Source organism: Anopheles coluzzii, chromosome 3 (assembly GCF_943734685.1).
Source record: "Anopheles coluzzii chromosome 3, AcolN3, whole genome shotgun sequence".
Taxonomy (NCBI): Eukaryota; Metazoa; Arthropoda; class Insecta; order Diptera; family Culicidae; genus Anopheles; species Anopheles coluzzii.
The window spans coordinates 92,483,407-92,501,551 of record NC_064671.1 but is presented as its reverse complement, the minus strand read 5'-3'; the positions used below and the strand labels follow the sequence as shown (position 1 = coordinate 92,501,551).

Here is an 18,145-nt window from a genome sequence, read left to right as displayed (position 1 = left end):
CCATATGGTGCACGTTTAAAAAAGGAGTAAAACACACACACTCATACACAAACACACGCCCCACAAACCAAAGAAAATCATATGGTTGCGTTTCCGCTGCGGCAGTGTTATTCATTCCCACACCCCAAAAGCGCGGGGCACAGCTTCATCGGCTTCATGTGGCATCGTCATCATCTTTTCTTGGATCTTTTGATTTCTTTTCCTTCTGACAAACTCTGCCGTCTCTCTCTCTCTCCCTCTCTGCTTTCCTTGCTTACCCCTGGGTACGATATTGTAATGGGAAGGCCATTCATGTGTTGTTGTGTCAACGGAAATACAGAACGAGAAACCTTTCCACTGTTTCACGCTTCGCTTCGCTTGTCTCTCCCGCCGCTGTCTTCTAATTTCCATCAAGCTTCCGGTCGCGACGAACCACCCAGAGGAATCGAGGATGGGAATGGGGGTTGAGGGGGGGTTTGTATGTTGCAACCGGAAGCACCGAAGAAGGCTGGGAAAAAACAAGTAAAAGCAGTGAATAGAATATGATCAGCACAGAATCAGCCAGCCACACACTGTTTCGTGTGTGCGTTTGTTGTTTGTTTTGTACTTTTTTAGCATTTCTTTTCGAGCTGAGCGTTGAGATACGGTTTCATTGTACAGTGAGAGTTGTTTTATAGATTTTTGAACCCTTTTTTTGTGTAATTTTGCAACACTTTTTCGAAATGTTGAGTTTGCCAACGGTTTCACAATAATTTCATAATGAAACAGCACTTCCTGGGAAATCAATTCCATTTCCCCACCCGGTTCCTTTTGGCTCATAATTATGTCGTCAAGAAATGAGCCCTCTCTCTCTCTCCCTCCCCTTTTTGCCCAGAGGTTGACACGCGAGCACCTTCTTTCCCAGAAGCGTTCGTCCCGATTGGTGCTATTTGACGTCGAGTATCCGCTACCCGAAAAATGTTGCTTCAAATAAAAAGTGTCACCGTTTTCGGAGTGGTAGAAATGGAAGCAAAATATAGATTTCCACCTTTTTCGTCGGAAAAACGGCAAACGGTCGTCCCGGCATGTGTGTACGCGTAGCCATTTCAATGTGTGTGTTTTTAAGGCGCTCTCAAGTTGAAGCGAGTGGATTCATTTGGTGGAACACAATAAAAAGTGTTCCCAAAAACGGACAGCAGCAGCAAACACACACGCGACGCTACTTTTTGGGTAGAGCAATCGTTCGTAAAGCACACCGTAGATTCTATTTCGATAGCATGGAATTTTCCATCACTGCCATCTGGGGCTTCCAGGAAGATAAACTTGGCAGGTTTTCCGCGAAGCGAAGCGCAAGCACTCCCATCGGAAGCTTTCCCCGAGTGCAGAGTGAGAGAGGGAGACCGTGCGTGTCGTATGTTTTTATACCTTTCCTAGGAATAGGTTGCTTCGTTTGCTGCTTTGCTAAACTCAAATGCAAATTAATATTTGTTATCGTTGATGGTTGTGTTTTGTTGACAGTGAAGCCGCGTGTAGCGTAATGATTATTGAGTTTGTTCAAAAATTGTCCGCTTGCAACTGCTTACCATTTGCTGTGTACCGCCCCGTTTTGCTTTGTTGTGTAAATGCTTTCGAAATTGCACAACTTCAATATCAAAACTCAATTTTCTCATCCATCATGCAAGTGAAAATTTAAACGCCTCTTCAAAAGGGCCAAAGGAAAATACGCCCGCTCTCGAAATTGAGCTGTGAGCGCGCGGGTATGCACATTTTTAGCAGTACTGTTAATTCTCTGAAATTGGAAAATACACAACAACCCACCCACACACACCCGGGCCGGGCCCGGGCCGAGAATGTAACGAGACACAATCGATCATACGGACGCACACACACGCACATGGAGCTCACAAAAACTACCTACACACGTTCGCAGAAAAGCCATTACACCAACGCACCCCAAAAGGGCCATGGGCTTTTCGCTGGGGCCCTGGCCTAGGCGATGGCGACGTTACACGAGTCGTCCTACACGTCCTACGTCCTTTCGCAGTGAAAGTTCTATTGTTACGATCTCTTCTTTTGCTTCTTCTTCTTCTTCTGGTGTGAGTCTCACACTGGGATGATTGTGTGTGTTTCGTAGAACGACAGACAAATAGCTGCTATTACCCATCGCCGTGTCGGAGCAGCAGCATGGACTTGCAATTGTAATCCAGTAGCACAGCAGCAGGCGAGCTTCGAAGGATCCGGCATAAAATGCGCCCGAAAGGTATGCAATGCGTACTGCAGTTGGGGAAATACATTACAGTTAAATAGATCCTTGCTTGATGCCGCTTAAATCGTTTGATGACTGTCTATTAATAGCCGAAAGCTATTACAAATAGAGACGCTCCGCACTAAGAGACCTTTTTGCTGTGTGAATTGCATACTTGCAGGCGCACTTTAGTAGATAATAAAAGTTATGTTTGATCTTCATTCATTTAAAAAAAAGCGCCACGTTTACATGTTTATAGCACAATGAAGAAGAGAATCTGGAGCTTGGGTGGAAATGTCACGCCTTATGACCACCCTTTCCCTCTGCTTTCTAGACAGACAATTAGCAACGGCGAGAGAAAGAGAGGGAGCTCTTTGGCTCATACCTTTCGGAACCATCCAATTGAACCGAGAGACAAAGGCCCAAAGGAGAGAGCAACACGAAGAGAACACGCTTCCACACACAACTCCAAACGCTGGTTTATCCTTTCCTCGTGTGGGCCCAGGTGTGCGTGTGCCATGCAAGAGGGCGGGCGTCTGTGCTTTCGCTTTTTCTTCCTTTTATGCTTGGTTTTTTTTTTTTGCAAAAAGCAGCACGGGGGAGTTGGAATTGGATGGAAAACTACCCCCCCGAAAATCGATGATGCTTGAAAGATGATGATGATGAGAGAAGATGGGCTGGGGCGGCAATGGTAAAACTTCTGAGCCTTCTCCTCCTCCTGCCCGTCCACCCACCGGTGTGAAGGCGCCCGGCAGGTTGTCCTTTCCAGAGCTGTGTGTGTGTGTGTGTTGGTCTAGCAGTTTTGCGTGGGCGATCAACCGTCGCTACGTTGAAATGCGTTGGCGTACCGCCGTTCTGTTTTTTTCCTCTCCTCTTCTCCTCTCCCTTAAGGCCGCCTGTGGTCTATGGGGTTGTGCGGCTTTGGTGCGCGGCTCGAGGAGGTAGTTATTTTCCGCCACTCCAAATCCTTGATCGTTGAGCTCAGCAAAAGCGTTATATCCTCTCCCGGCCCTCGGTTTATTGGATGGTGTGGTTTCTGCCTTGCTGCGGAGGCGTATTACGGCGCACGGCGCAACAAAAAAGGCATCTCTCGCAATCTGTCCAACGCATCCAATCCACCCTTCGGGTCAACTTTGGGAGGGATAAATGTAGGCGCACGTGGGCGTCGTGCAGCCTTTTTTTAGGGGTCGGCTTTTCCCGGTGACATTGTGTGTGTGTGTGAGGGGTGAAAAGGTGAGCAACGGCAACAAAAAGCTCGCAAAATAAATCGAGCCTGACCGTCAACAAATATGAGTGGAGCAAAACGGCTTACAATGTTTCATGAACGACGAACGTCCACCTGCAGGCGAGCAAACTGTGTGGCTGTTTGTGACTGCTGCCTGGCGTTCCTTTTGGGTTTGGTATAAAGGCTATTACGGGCCAAATGAGAGAGTGGTGGATGTTGATTATGTTGCGAGGGGACAGGTGACATGTTTGCGGATGAAATGCTGCCCACCAAAACTGGCTTACAGCACACATTAAAAAAAAAACCCTTAAAGGAAAGGATATTAGGAGACAGAAAAAAAAAGCAGCTCCCGCCGTACTTTAATTTTAATATTTCGCGTAGGAGTGCTACCAGCAAAAGAGTGACCCTGGCAGGATGGTCTATAAGGTGAAACACTTGATGTTTGTTGCCTTAAAAGCTATCCTGCTGCAATTATTTCTACATCAAGTGTACGCCTGGTGGCTCACTACACCGAGCTGGCTGCGTACGTGATTTTTTCGAGCAGTTTTTATATTGTTTTTTCGGTTGAATTGATTTGATGCTCCCACTGGTGCCTATAATTATCTTCGATTCGAGGTCCTCACATTACAGTGTCAATAACGGTCTGCTTTCCCAGATTGTCAAATTCCATCTACACAAACCAGACAGCGGAAGCGTCGCTTGACTACTACTGACGTCACCATACGACGGTGACGCAATTGCGAAAGCTTTCTTGCTCATGATACATAGAATCGCAGGACGTAGAACGAGCACACACACACACACACACAAAATATATATCAATAACCATCATGACGCTACGAAACTGCACGTGCTCTCGGTTCAGTTCCAGCGCGCTTCACGCTTGAGAAAGCTTGCAGCAGTCGTCTGCCGTCGCGTTCGGCGGCGTTCTTTGTTCGTCGAATGGCCCAGCAACGATACTAAAAATGGCACGGCAAAAGATGTATAAAAATGTATCATTTTAAGAGTGGCCAAAGAACGGGGGAGAGGGGGCAGAGTCTTGAGTTCTGATTGTGTGTCTGTATTTGGACATGATTTCCATTTCTGCTTCGGCTGTTTGGTTTCGCACACAAGATGACGTCGATGCTGCCGGTGCTGCGTAAAGCGAATAAAAACCCGCTTCGATTGTCTTCGTTTCGGTTCGCTTGCGTCGGAATGTTATTTCCGGCGTGCGGGCGCGCTCCCGTTGATGGTTTCCGGCTGACCTGTCCTGGGGCCTCACGCTGGAATGGTGTCTTAAAGGCGCTTGGAAGAGCTTGGAAGAGGGAGGAAAGCAGCACTTTAATTTAGCTCTTATCGGGCTCTGCCTCCGATCGAAATGATTAACGCGCGCTCTAGTCTGTTTTTTGTTGTTATTGCTACCCCTTTTGCCCTTTAAAGCAACACGATACAGTTTAGTGTGCTCCGTTTAATACATAAAGACACAGACGCCCATTTCCTTTAGCACCCCTTACCCGCTTTGCTGAAAACTACATCTGTCATGCTCGTGCGTGACTGTACGCCGTCAGGGCGCGGTGGTCGTCTTCGTCGTCGTGCTCGCTAGCCATTAAGGCAACATTGTTCGAACATGATGGGGCAAAGCGGGGCACACACGCGATCGTTGCGCGAGATCGCTCGAATCGTACTTTAACCTTTTAACCATGCATGAAGAATGTGACCGGCGCACGCTTCATATACATTTGCTTCCTGTTTTGCCAAATGCCAACCAAAAATCGATAAGAGGTTCTGTTTTGTGTTGCGAAGTCTAATTTCGCTGCCCCAGTCTAATCGAACTAGCAATGCTGAATGAAATGTCAAACTTTCATTCATTTTAACTCATAATGTTTGCTCTATGAAACATTTCTTTATGCTTGAAATCCCGTTCATAATAATCATTCCCGAAAGGAAGCTAAAAACGTCCACACTTTCCATTCACACACAGACACTTTTTCCCGCAGCACATGGTTTGCTTTCCAGTTGGAGCACTTTTTTTTTGCGCTGCGCATGTATGTCTCTCTCTCTATTGCTTGCTTCACCACCCAACCGTGTCGTAATGTATATTCCTTTCCCCGAAAGCAAAAACAGCAAAAACTGGCCACCCTTCTTCCTCCCTTCCCGTCTGTTTTTTATGTGCCTTTCAGCGCGCAGAAATCGATCCGCAACAATTTTCTGAATGAATCCCACGCGCGCCAGTCGAAGCATGCGCAGTCTGTAGTTGTGCTAGCGGCACATGGACGGGCCAGCGAGTGAGCGATCCAGCGAGCATTGATTGTGTAAGGGCCTCGTTTTTTTTGCAATGATTCCCTGTGCTCCCCCCCTTCTCGCTTCCTGCCCCACCATACAGACAGCGTAAAAATTCGTTCATTTTCCCTTGTTTTTTTTGTTGTTATTGTTTGCCTTCAATGAACGATGAGTGGCACTTGTCTAATGGAGCTGGAAACCGTTGTCTGTTTGTTTAATGATGAAGATGTGTGTGTGTGTGCTGTTCAAAGTGGAGCAAAAAGTGATCTTGACAAATTATTGAAGGATGTTGCCAGCAGAAGCGGGGCGCACCCTGATACATTGATTGATTGTAAATAAATTCAAACTGAGACTCAGACAGAGAGGGAGAGAGAGATATGAAAGAAGAGTAAGCTGTACATTCAGTGAGCGCCTTTGGACACGAACCACCGCCTACTAAAGATGCCATCAGCATCAGCAAACGTAAAGATCTAAAGCAAGCGGAACGGGAGACCTCTTCGCGACCTCTGTCTGTCTGGCCCGAGCGGCCATTTGTTGTATAGGATCAATGACCACAAATCGGCGACACACTGCAGCACGCACGGGGTGGATGAGTAAAATTCCCCTTTCCACTTGTGTGTGTGTGTGTGGATGCATTTGTGGGCTGAAACACACGCGGTATTCATTTTACAACCCGACGGGTAGAAGCAGAAGTCGAAGGGAAGCGAACGGAGTAAAGCACCAGAAGAGGTCTCCTCCTTCACCGTGCTGCCCGCCACACTCGCCACACCTCGCGAGACGAAGAAATGGAGCAATAAAAAGCTTATGAATGAAACTACCCACCCACGCAAGCACGCCTGCTCGTAAGTTGGGGAGGGGAGGACCACCACACGGCCGTCTGGCCGTCCCAGGTCTCTGCAGCGTGGAGTGCAGCAGTGTGTCTTGTGAAAACCGCTGAACGAGCGTCTCCAGAGCCGTTTGCGTGGAGATTGTAATTTACACACAAGCGAACAGACACGTCCCGTGGCAGTGGCAGACACGAAGGGTGTTTTGTGCTGGCAAGACTTTGCTGCCATTGCTGTGTAATAATGGAATTTGCCAGCGTGTAAACATTGGTTAGAGCTGGCTAGGAATATTTTACCCGCGCAAGCTGCCACAGTAGAGGACAGAGGAGTGCGGAACGGAGCCTAAAGGAACCGAAGAGAGGCAACTGTTTATGCCTAGCTTTCATAAACGCGAATCAAGATCAGGTTTTTGGCATCGGAATGTGTCAAAAATTGCTTACACATCGTCTCTGTATGCCATAAATATAGGAATTTTCACAAGCTAGAGGAAAGCTTGTCATGGTATTGTTGACTTGGAGCTGCATTTTGGAGAAATTCTACCTAAAAAGACAAATCAATTTGAGAACTGAAGGTGCCTTATTGCGAATTGAAGGGCCTCCAAGTTAATATATCATCAAATAACAAACCTTAACTTTTACAAACTTTTTTGTACAATTGCTTCTAATGATTTCACAAGGACATTAGATGCTATCTTTTGCCTTGTTGTTCACTTAATTGGCAATCACAGTTTGTGGGCTGGTTTCCCCTTTTAAGTAACACCGTTTGTGACTGTTTGTGACACTTTTCTACTTCTTTTTTGTTACTCCATTTCTTTGCTCCATTCCCTATTTTACCAAAATGAAAGCACGTTGGCCACCTTGTGCTTTTAGCGGCTATAATAGTGAGCATATCTGATAGACGAGCGAAGGTAGGTCGGTTGATGATTGGTTGGCACCATCTCTCCTCCCTCCAAAACGTGCGCCCACAGTTTTCCGGCGCTCGAATCCCGCCGCCTACGGTGTGCCATACCATGCCAACCAACCGCGTGTGGCCTCAAGGTGCATTTGTTTGCATGAGACATGTGCGTTTATGTGTGCGGGTTTGGATGTCTGTTTGCTCGAGCGGGGCTGCTGCTCTGCACTTGACTGACCGTGTTGTGAATGTGAAGTGGCTGACGGCCGGAAATTGTGCACGATTGTGTGGGGTGTGTGGGATGAGAACATGTTCGTACAACACGGTAGCAGTTCGGTAGACACTGAGCTGAATGTTGTTAAAATTGTATAAAAATACTCTATTTTACATTAATACCTTTAGTATTCATTAGCAGTCTGCATTAGCGTTCCCAGTCTCTATGTATGGAATAGAACTATGTCAGTCTCTACACTCGCTTAAGTTTGCATCCAATTTATGTTTTATCCACATTTAACACAAAACAATCACTGCACATCACCGACACCTATTTCTATTCGGTCCATTTCCATTTCAACTCCATTTTCAATTAAAAAAGCCAATTAAAACATCTACAAAGCTCGCAAATGAACCGCTCGGATTGAGCTGCAGCGCAAACGCGACAGTCGAGAGCATCCGCTCACAGTCCCGGAAAGCGGCTTCTGCTACTGCTGCCACTGCTGCTGGCTTATTTTTAGCTCTGATCGGAAAAAGGCACATCCCCCGTTTATTTGCAGCCTTCTTTTCCTCCCACGGTGCATCCATGTCCCGCCGGTGGAGCGTTCATTCATGTATCCTTTTGCTCGTCCCGCGGGGCGCTTGAGGCTTATCTAAAATTGAAAGCTCTAAACATAGCCCCACACACACTGCGCCTGATAAAATACACCGCACCTCCAACTGTCATCAGCTCACTTGTGTCCCCCTTCGGTCCGGCTGTGTGGCATGCGGGCGCGCGCGCGCCATCCCTTTCAGCGTGTGTCCCCGTTATTTCGATTCGCTAAAATTAGACATCTAACAACAAACATCCATCCATCCGTCCGTTCGTCCATTCCGTACCGTCATTTTGGGATTGCAATCATTGTGAACACACACAAACACACACACACACAGAGAAGCTTTTCCCAGTGGTAGTGGGCGTCGTTTGCATTTCAAAGCTCTCCGCCCGTGCTGCAACAAAGCGTACCTCGCCACAAGCTGGGCCGCGTGAGAACCTCGCCGATGGGGGGATATTATGGATCGAACATTGAATGATGATGTTCGAGGAATTCGAGGGGGGGGATGCCTAAAAATAAGTTTACTCAATGAATCCCCTTTCCCCCAAGCCCTTTCGCCGGGTCCCGCTTTCTCTTACCGCCTTGCCTTGCTCGAGTGGTGGAGCGAGATTGAATGTAATGTTTTAACAATATAACCGAGACGAGGCCGGTACCACCGGACCCTTATGTACTCCGAGCTAATGACGCCCACGCCAGCCGCTGTGCTGCAAGAATTTGTGCTCTACGGGTTCTCTAGCCTCTTACCCCGATTTTACGAAGGTGTTCTGGATCACAGACGTTGGCGGCGGTACATTGGCCCGGTGGGCTGATACATAGATCCATCCATTCCGAAGAGGATGCTATGTACAAGCTCTGGCCTCCCGATATGAAGCAGATACACCAATTATAGCCACACGTGGGCTAGAACAAAACGAACGAGAGAGAGAGATAGAGAAGATGTAGGTGCTGATAGCGAGAATCGTTCTGATATCTCCAGCAACTTGAACACAAATTCTTGATGCTCTCTCTCTCTCTCTCTCTCTCTCTCTACCTCTCTCACTCTGTCTGTTGACGTCACAAATGATGATTCATCCTCGTCCTTTAGGTACTCGGAGTAGTGTATCGATCGGCTCCGTTCTCTACGGGCTAGAACATCGTCCTCTTCTGCTGGTGATGCTAGAACGATAGCGTCAGAACACGAACCTGCAAGAGTGGCCGTCCACTTACTGTCGTCCCACCTCTGAGGGCGTCTCTGTCCAAGCTCTTCTGAATCCACGTGTATGGAGCGTGTGTGTATGTGTTTGTCGGACCGATGCAAATGCTTTCAACGCCCACCTTACATCCCAGTACACAACAATCAACCCGGCGTTTTTTTCGGGGTCTAGATAGAGGGAGTAAAGTGGGTGGATGAAGGGACTTCCGAGAGATTTTGCTCAACCTGTGCAACGCGCTGTCGCTCTCGGTTAAAGGTGAAAAAAGGTTCGCCCACGCGCGCTTGTTCAGACCAACAGCGACGACGGTTGGTCGGTTCCTCCTCGCTGCTTACTTTCGGTTTCTGTTTTGATCGTTAAGGTAAGGTGGGGGCAACTGCACACACACACACACACACAGAGACACAAATGTGCCACGTGCCTACATGCAGAAGTGTGCAATGGGAAGAAGAAGGGGTAGTAGTGGGGTAGATGTATCGTTGTGTGTTTGTGTGTGGGCGCCACTCGTTCGGTTGGGTCGAGTTGTAAGAAACTGCTTGCTTAGAGACACACTCGTACGTACGTACGTGTGTGTGTGTGCTAATGTATGTATGTACGATCATTATCAGCGTGCCGGGACGGTGGAAAGAGACACCACCACTACCCAGTCTGGTGATGGGGGAGCCCAAACTTTTACATTCCTTTGCGCGCCACCCCGTCCACAATCCGCAAGGACGTACAGGGGACCGCACAGAGATGAATGAACGAAGAAGCCATGAATGAATTTGGCTGGATAAAAGCGGTGGGATGTGTTCGGTGGGGGGGGGGATGGGGGTGGATGAGAAAGAGGACCCAGCGGTTGGTTAAAGCGAACTTTACGTAGGCGAAGCTCTCTCTCTCTCGCTCTTTTTATTTGATGTCGAGCAGTAGTCGGTCGAACGTACGCAGCCACCTTCGCCATGAAAGCGTGGTTGTCGTAGTACATGCGCGTTTACATACCAAATCCGGGTGGCAGGTTGGTAGGAAGGAAGCAAGGGGGTAGAGTTGTAGTGTTCTCTTTCAGCTTCTTTTTTTTCGGGGTTGAAATGACTTCCCCCATGCCGTTGTTTTGGGTTACTTCGAAAAATCCCCAAAAACAGTTACCGGAAGCGTGGGCGTTCGTAGGTTCGTTCGAATCGTTGGCAAATAGACAGACGAAATACAGAGCACGAGCTAGAGTATGTGTTGTATGTGTGTGCCTGTGTATGTGTTTTTTGCACAAATATTTCCCTCCCGATGAATGCGCTTGAACAATTTCATTCAGAAACACTCAACCAACCTAAAACTAAACCATTTTCTTTCCCTCTCTCTCTCTCTCTTTTCTCCCTTTGGCTGCTGTTGCTGTGTGTGTAGGTGGTTATGCAAACTTTCGTCAGTCATTTCCGGAGTGGTGCGAGGATGAAGTCATCAACGCGAACCTGCAGACGGGCTGTGCGGCAACGGAGCAACTGATGGGATTAAGGTAAATATAATGCAAAAAGTTCGGTAGAATGTGGGCTGTGTGTTGGGTGGCGTTGGTGGAGTAGGGAAACCTCTGTGCACCATTTTGTTTGCTTAACAAATTACATTTCTTTTGTGTGCGAGCATGCACGTGCATGCTCATTGAGGCGTGGGAACACATTATTTTAATATGGTTGTTTTATGTTAAATTGAACCTATATCAAAGGTACATAGATAAGTAGAACTTACGTACAATATATAATAATTATAGGTAAATAGCAAAACGAAGGAAGAGTTTTACAACAAAAAATATATGTAAAAAGATCACTAAGATAAGACACAGTGAATACTTAACACTTTAAAGATCGTTACGCTTCTCAAACAACGAACGCAGCCAGTAACAAGAGCTGTACCATCCAGTACGCAGCCATAGTAAGCGAAAGCGAAGCGAAGCTGCTAAATCTCGCCTCTGCGTTTCGGTTGTGGGAAGGGTAATATGAAACATTTTCTCGCTGTTTATCCATGCCACCCGCGTGCACCGAAATTGTATGTCCTTGCTTCCTACAAGGGATTACGCGTGTTTGTGGAGGTTGCAAATCGCAACAAAAAAAAACGCAGCCTAAGAGTAGTACCTAAAAGAGAGGAAAGCACACAGCACGGCGGCCATCGTATCAAAGTGGACCAGATTGTGGGTCCTGACAGGTGCCGAGAGAGGGCGGGGGATATATTTATATTATCAACATGCTTACCAAAGTACAAAAAAAAATCCTTCGTCCTTTCCATCAAAGTCTTACACACTGACACAAACACACACACACGCACACACATCCATGCAAAAGAAAATGTGCGTGGGCGGTCGGAAAATACTGGAGAACGAGGATGGGGGATGGCGTAGTAGTAGGTACAGCCAACCCACGGTTGCTACTTTGAAACCCCGGGGAGGCCAGGAGGCGTTCGTCGTCTACCATTTACAACCGCGCGTGCTACAATGGTGTGTGTTACATGGAGACGGCTCTTTCACTCTCTCTCACACCCATACACACTCTCTCTCTCTATCTTGCTCGCTCTCTTTTACGCTATGTTTGAGAAGCGAACTTCATTCAGCTCGAGCCGTTTCGAGGATGGTTACTACGATGGTGTTCCGTGCCGTCGCCGTTGCGCGCGCGCTCACTGTCGTCCACGGGGTTGCTTCGAAACGGCAGTAGTAGTCCGTCAGAGTGCGTTCGACCGGCTGCTACACCGGAAGGTTTCTGGCTGCCACGGGGCCTGTCCGTGGTTCGTCCGGTGTTGTTTAATCGTGCGGTTGCTCCGGCTGGCGGTGGTGGTGGTGTTGTACTGTCCATCCTCATGCTACTGTAGTACTGCGGTGCTGCAGAGGCTTGTGAAGTGTGACTTTGCTCGCGGAATCAAACATATCAAAACGACCTCTAAAGAGGCATTGAGTGACGAGAAGGAGAGAAAGACGACAGAAACCCAGTGCGTGAAAATGAAAATGTGTCTGGCAAGGAGGTGAGCAATACCAACGAAGCGAAGCTAATCGTCTTTCAATCCTTCGTCCACCAATTCCCTGGGCAATGGGAACTGTGTGTTTGTGAGCATATCATGCAAGTCTGGTCCTTTTTACCTCCAAACCCATCACAATGATTGTTCGGTTGGCGACACTACTATCACCCCCGGAAGGGTTCTCGTCACCGTCAACGTTGCAGCAACATTTGTGGCACTGTTTAGTGCTCTAAACGTATGATGCTTCGGGGGGAGTGCGATTAGGTACCGGTGCTCTAAGATAGGAAACAAAGCTCTTGTGGGTAAAGCTTGCTGCTGCACACCTTTTGGGTCATTAAAAACCACATGAATCTTGCTTCAACGGTAGCAGCGCTTGACGATGGAGTTTCCGCACCGGCAGCAGAAACAGCAGCAGACGAAGCAGCAGACGAAGCAGCTCCCTCAGCAGCAGCAGCAGCAGCAGGCACAGCAATAGCGACGGCATGTCTCCGTACGATCGCTTCTCCTCCCATCGTAGTACGCACTGGCAGTTTGTATAGCTTTCGCACCAGCCGAAGGTAATTTTTTTCCGGGAGAGCGTCGGCAAAGGAATTATGGTGCAAAGTGGTGAAAAGCGTCTGACCTAAACGGGTCCATTTTTGCACTGTTTCGTTTTGTAATTCGTGAACAAAAATGTGATAACAGTGCAGAAAATGAGAACCGAATTAAATGTTAAGTTAGAACCAAAGCGTTAATATGTTCATGAAAGCTTTTAAGAAACGTCGAGTTGCTTATGAAACGGTGTGGACACGATAAAAGTATTATTGCGCCTAAATGTATGTAATCTTACGCCAGAATGTATGCAATTCATTACTTAAGATATGCGGTGGTACATGTAGGTGCATTTCATCTCATTAAAAGATGTAATTAATGGTAATAGAGAGCCATTTTTGAGTGAAGTGACTGCTCTTACAACGCCGGATCATCGGTTCGATTCTCATTTGGACCGTCCAATTATTTCAAAAATTGATTTTAGAATTACGTTGAAGCTTAGCAAATACGTATAGGTCGGCATTATCCCGTATCAAAGAAGAAGAAAAAGTAAAAAAAGAAAAATAAATAGAAGAAGCAAGCCCTGGTTCAAATAGTGGAATACACTCCAAAAAATAGCGCCTTAATTTATGCAACCCCGCACTACACTATTGCAGTTTTCATTTCTTAACAAGCCAAACCAAACCCAACCAACTAAGCTCCGAGTGTTTGAAGTACCAAACAATAATCAAACAATAACCACAATCTCCTATTGGTTCTTCTCTTCCCTCTCTCTCAGATCCCTCCGCATTTCGATCCCATTCTCGGACTCGGCGTGCAGCAGCAGCACCGAGTCGTCGGACTGTGAGAGCAGCACCAACTACCTGTCGGAGGCGGCGGTTAGCGTCGAGCCGGTCGAAATACTGCCCGGCCTCTTCCTCGGCAATGCCTCGCACAGTGAGGATCTGAAGTCGCTGAAAAAGTACAACATTAAAGTAAGTAAAGCGGTTGTTAATGTCCCAAACCCTCGAGTTCCGATTCTAACCGTGAGCACTTTCTTTCGCCAACACCCCAAACAGTACATTCTGAACGTGACGCCCGATCTGCCGAATGTGTTCGAACGGGACGGCCAGATACGCTATCTGCAGATACCGATCACCGACCACTGGTCGCAGGCGGGCGATCTGGCGAACCACTTCCCGGATGCGATCAAGTTCATTGGTAAGTTGGTCCCTCAGAGAGGCCTGTTTTTGCTGCAATCTCCACTATCTCCCGTACTAATCGTTCTACTTCTCTCTCTCTCTCTCTCTCGCTTTTTAGATGAAGCCCGCTCGAACGGGTGCGGCGTGCTGGTGCACTGTCTGGCCGGCGTGTCCCGCTCGGTGACGGTCACGCTCGCCTACCTGATGTTCGCCCGCACCCTCTCGCTGAACGACGCCTTTCTGCTGGTGCGCTCGCGCAAACCGGACGTCTCGCCCAACTTCCACTTTATGCAGCAGCTGCACAGCTTCGAGCAGCAGCTCAACATCGACCCGACCCAGTCGGCGTCCGCCAAGCAGGCGCTCTACTCGGCCTCCTCTTCCTCAGCGGCCTCTTCCTCCTCGGTCGGCGGCGGTGCATCCTCAACCGGTGGCCATTCCGTGTCCACGACCCCGTACAGTGCCAGCTCGATCGGGTCGTCCGGGTCGGGATCGGCCGGGCTTGAGCCGTCGGCACGCCAGCACCTCCACCACCACCAGCACCACACGACGACGCCCCACCACGCCGCGCATCTGCACCATCAGCATGCGATGCAGTCGAAGCACTCGATGCATCAGGTCCACTCCCGGCACGCGGTCAAGTACACCTGCGCGTGCGTGGAGGTGGAGTGCAAGTGTACGCAGGCGGCGATCGATCTGCTCGGCCCGTTCACCACCGGCATCTCGCCCGACTCCGGCATCGAGTTCGACCGGTGGACGCCGAGCAGCAACACGCCGAAATGAGATACGGCCGGCGTGGAGGGTGGACGGTTCCAACTGCCGGACCACTTCCACCACCACGATGATCAACCCGGTGGCGGTGGGGTCGTTGCCACCGTCGCGGAAGACTCCGGCTCATCCTCGTCCGATCCGGCAGGCTAAAGAGAGAGCGAGAGAGCGAGAGAGAGGGATCTTCTGAGACACGTTTTTCGCTTCGCGCGTGTGTGTTGTTGTAGTTGGTGGTGTAGCGCCTCCAACGCACACACACACACACGCGTTAGCCAGCACCCGTTTCCCTTGTCCTCTGATAGGACGCTCTGTTTCGGAAAAGCCCCCGCATTTCCCTTCCACGGGAATGGACGAAACAGGAAACCCGAAAAGGGACGGAACGAGTGCATCATCGTCATCATCCCATCATCAGATCATCAGGCATTTTTGGTGAAGAGAAAGGAAGAGAGAGAGAGAGAGAGAGAGAGAGAGAAAGAGAGAGAGAGAGAGAGAGAGAGAGAGAGAGAGAGGGAGAAGTAGAGAGTTTCTCGCTTTAGTGTGTGTATGTGTTCTTGTATTAGCAGTGGGGGAGAAATCCGACGCAAGGATGCTGATTAGTAGAGTAGACTTATACATATATACATACATACATACTACACTACGCTATATACACATCCAATGGTATATAAATATAGAGATACACCCATACGTATAGTGCATATTATAGATATATATTTATGTTAACACACGTCTCGTTATTATGAATTAAAATCAAACACAAAAAAGCCAACAACACAAACCACCACACAGACGATCGATTATTTCCCTTTCATTCAATTCAACTCCATTCATGTGCGTATGCGTGTGCAGTAGTGCGCAGCGCGCCCTGTATTTGTGTATGTGCGCGTGTGTCTCTGTGTATGTGCATTTTTATGAAGAGAAAAAGGTGGGAGTGGAGGGGGGGTTGATGGTGGGTCATTTGTGTAGATGTATTGCTGTTCAAGGCACGCCTCCAGGTGAGTATTGGTTTTTGATCGAACAACAGCACACACCGCAGTAGGCGTCTCAGCAGGACCCTTCTTCCTTTCGTTTCCCTTTTTCAATCACTCTTCTTCCTCACAAGTCGCCCCAACCCCCTCCCCCCTTTACCCACGTGTGAATGTTTAACGTTTTTTAACGATACTCATTGAGGTGTTTGCACACACATACACACATACACACAGTTACTACCTTGAGCCCTTGAGCTACTTTGAAAATTTAGAGAAAGAAAGAGAGAGAGAGAGAGAGAGAGAGAGTTAAGTGTAAAAGAAAAAGTTGGAAGAAAATGGAATTTTATGCTGTTGTTGTCGTTTGTGAATGGATTTATGGAGGTGGTTTGTGGATTTGTATGCGAAAGGATTGTAGTTAGATTGAAAAGGGAGGGGGGAAGGGAGTTGACCCCAGTTTTGTACTTTTGCCCGCCAAAAAAGCTGGCAGGTGGAGGAGAAGGGGGAAGGGGGAAAAGGTTAGAGATTATAATGGTTAGAGGTTGCTCATAATGAGGAATTGGAATAAGTCGGTCGGACACAGCGAGAGAGACAGAGAGAGAGAGAGATGACAATTTTAAAAAGACTATTTGATAGGCAGAGAGGAAACGGGGGGACGAAGATAAAAAAAAAACATTAAATGTGAAAATTCGTTTTGGTTTAAAGCAGATCGCACAAATTTATTAAGCTTACTAGAGAGACAAAGGGTGACCATGCCAGCAACAAAAAACGACAACATTCCGCAATCCGCAATTTGTATCTTCCACTATTTAAAAACAAACAAACAAACAAACAAACAAAGCCGGCATCATCGTTCATCTCTTCCTGTTTTATGCGATCGCCGAACAACGATCGCTCAAAGATTTTACCGACACACTCTGCTGCTGTCGTTACTGTTGCTACTTAGTTGTTGTGTTGTTGTATTTTCTTTAAAAAAAAATCCTTCTTTTGCTTCTATTCCTCCAATGTGCCAGCAGTGTAACAGTAACAGCAGCAGCTTTCCTCTTGCAGCAAGCGAAACGAATAAAAGAAGGGAGTGAAATCATCATCCATTTTGAAACAATAAAAAGAAACTGTTAAAAAGGTTGCAAGAACAAACAAAAAAACCATTTAAAGAGAAGCGATAGCGAACTAAATAGTGTTGCGTGTCACAATGGGAAAATCAAGGAGAAAAGAGGCAGCGCTGATGAGGCCAAAACCGTGGACACAAAATAAGCCAAACGTTGAATTTTTAAATCACCACCACACTGTCCACTATCTCCCGCAAAAAAAAAAAACACTATTATGTCTCGTTTTCTTAGTGAACGCAAATGGGAAGGAGATAACAACTAAAACAAAACTAAAACAAACGAACAAACAAAAACAAATGAAATACAACGACGACTGTGAAAATTGTGAAAACCCGACCCCGTTCGTGTGTGAACTTTTGCATGGACAGACCTCTCTTACAAACACAGCCCGAAATAAAACAAAAACATACACTTACAATTTAGAATTGGTGACACGCCACACACAAACACACGTACATGAATCGGATGTCGTCCAAAACTCGGGGGGAATGGTACAAACTGAACCCGGGGGCGATTTTTTGGGAGCTCACCTTGCTATGGGGTAAAACTTTACAAACAGAAGAGACAAACGCATAAGCAGCAAAACGACGGAGAAAAACAAGAAAAAAAAACTAATGATATTTATGTGAGCCAACGAAGTAAAAGTGGGGTTTATGGAAAAGAGAGAAGTAAACTAAAGCAGAAAAGCAGGCCGTTTTAGCAGAGAACAGAGCAACAAACAGCAGTTGAGCAGTTGGAAGAGAAAAGAATGAACGAAACCAGACGCGCGGGGAGGAGCCCAAGCGGTGAAGATGAGTAATGCGAACAACAAACCAAGCCAAACAAAAAAGTAATAATAATAATAATACTATTAATAATAAAATTAATAACACAACTCTTAAAAAAAATAATTCAAATCTCTTGCTTTTGGGAGGGAATGGTGTGAAAAAAAACATTGAGAAAAATGCATTCCTGCAGGAGAACGAACAAAGTAGGCGCAGGAAAATAGGTCGGGTCCTACTTCCGCCCTTCTGGCGGCAGGGCTGTCAAACACGCGCGCCCAAACGATTGCTTTCGGATGATTTCGGGTGAGTAGTAGTAGTGAATCGACGAACCGCAACCACGCGTTTTCATTTTTTCATTATAATTTTCATCATTATTTTTGCTCTTTTGCTTGTGTCTCAAGTTATAATTTTACCATTCTCATGCCTTAATGTTTTGTTTTTCTTCCCTTCTTCTTCTTCCTCTTCTTC

General features: G+C 47.3%; 1 protein-coding gene across 3 annotated transcripts in view; it reads left to right on the top strand.

Annotated features, from left to right (window-relative positions):
* The window catches only part of LOC120956650 (dual specificity protein phosphatase Mpk3), a 32,968-nt gene extending 15,169 nt beyond the window's left edge, over nt 1-17,799 (top strand). For 2 of the 3 annotated variants that reach the window (XM_049608312.1, XM_040378303.2), the window contains exons 3-6: nt 10,773-10,881; nt 13,672-13,867; nt 13,952-14,093; nt 14,193-17,799. In XM_049608312.1, the coding sequence (XP_049464269.1) occupies nt 10,773-10,881; nt 13,672-13,867; nt 13,952-14,093; nt 14,193-14,854 (1,109 nt within the window). In that variant the 3' untranslated portion in view covers nt 14,855-17,799. Of the gene's footprint in view, nt 1-10,772; nt 10,882-11,921; nt 12,369-13,671; nt 13,868-13,951; nt 14,094-14,192 lie in introns of those variants that run through there. The other variant, XM_049608313.1, reaches the window with a different exon arrangement.
* The last annotated feature ends 346 nt before the right edge of the window (nt 17,800-18,145 follow it).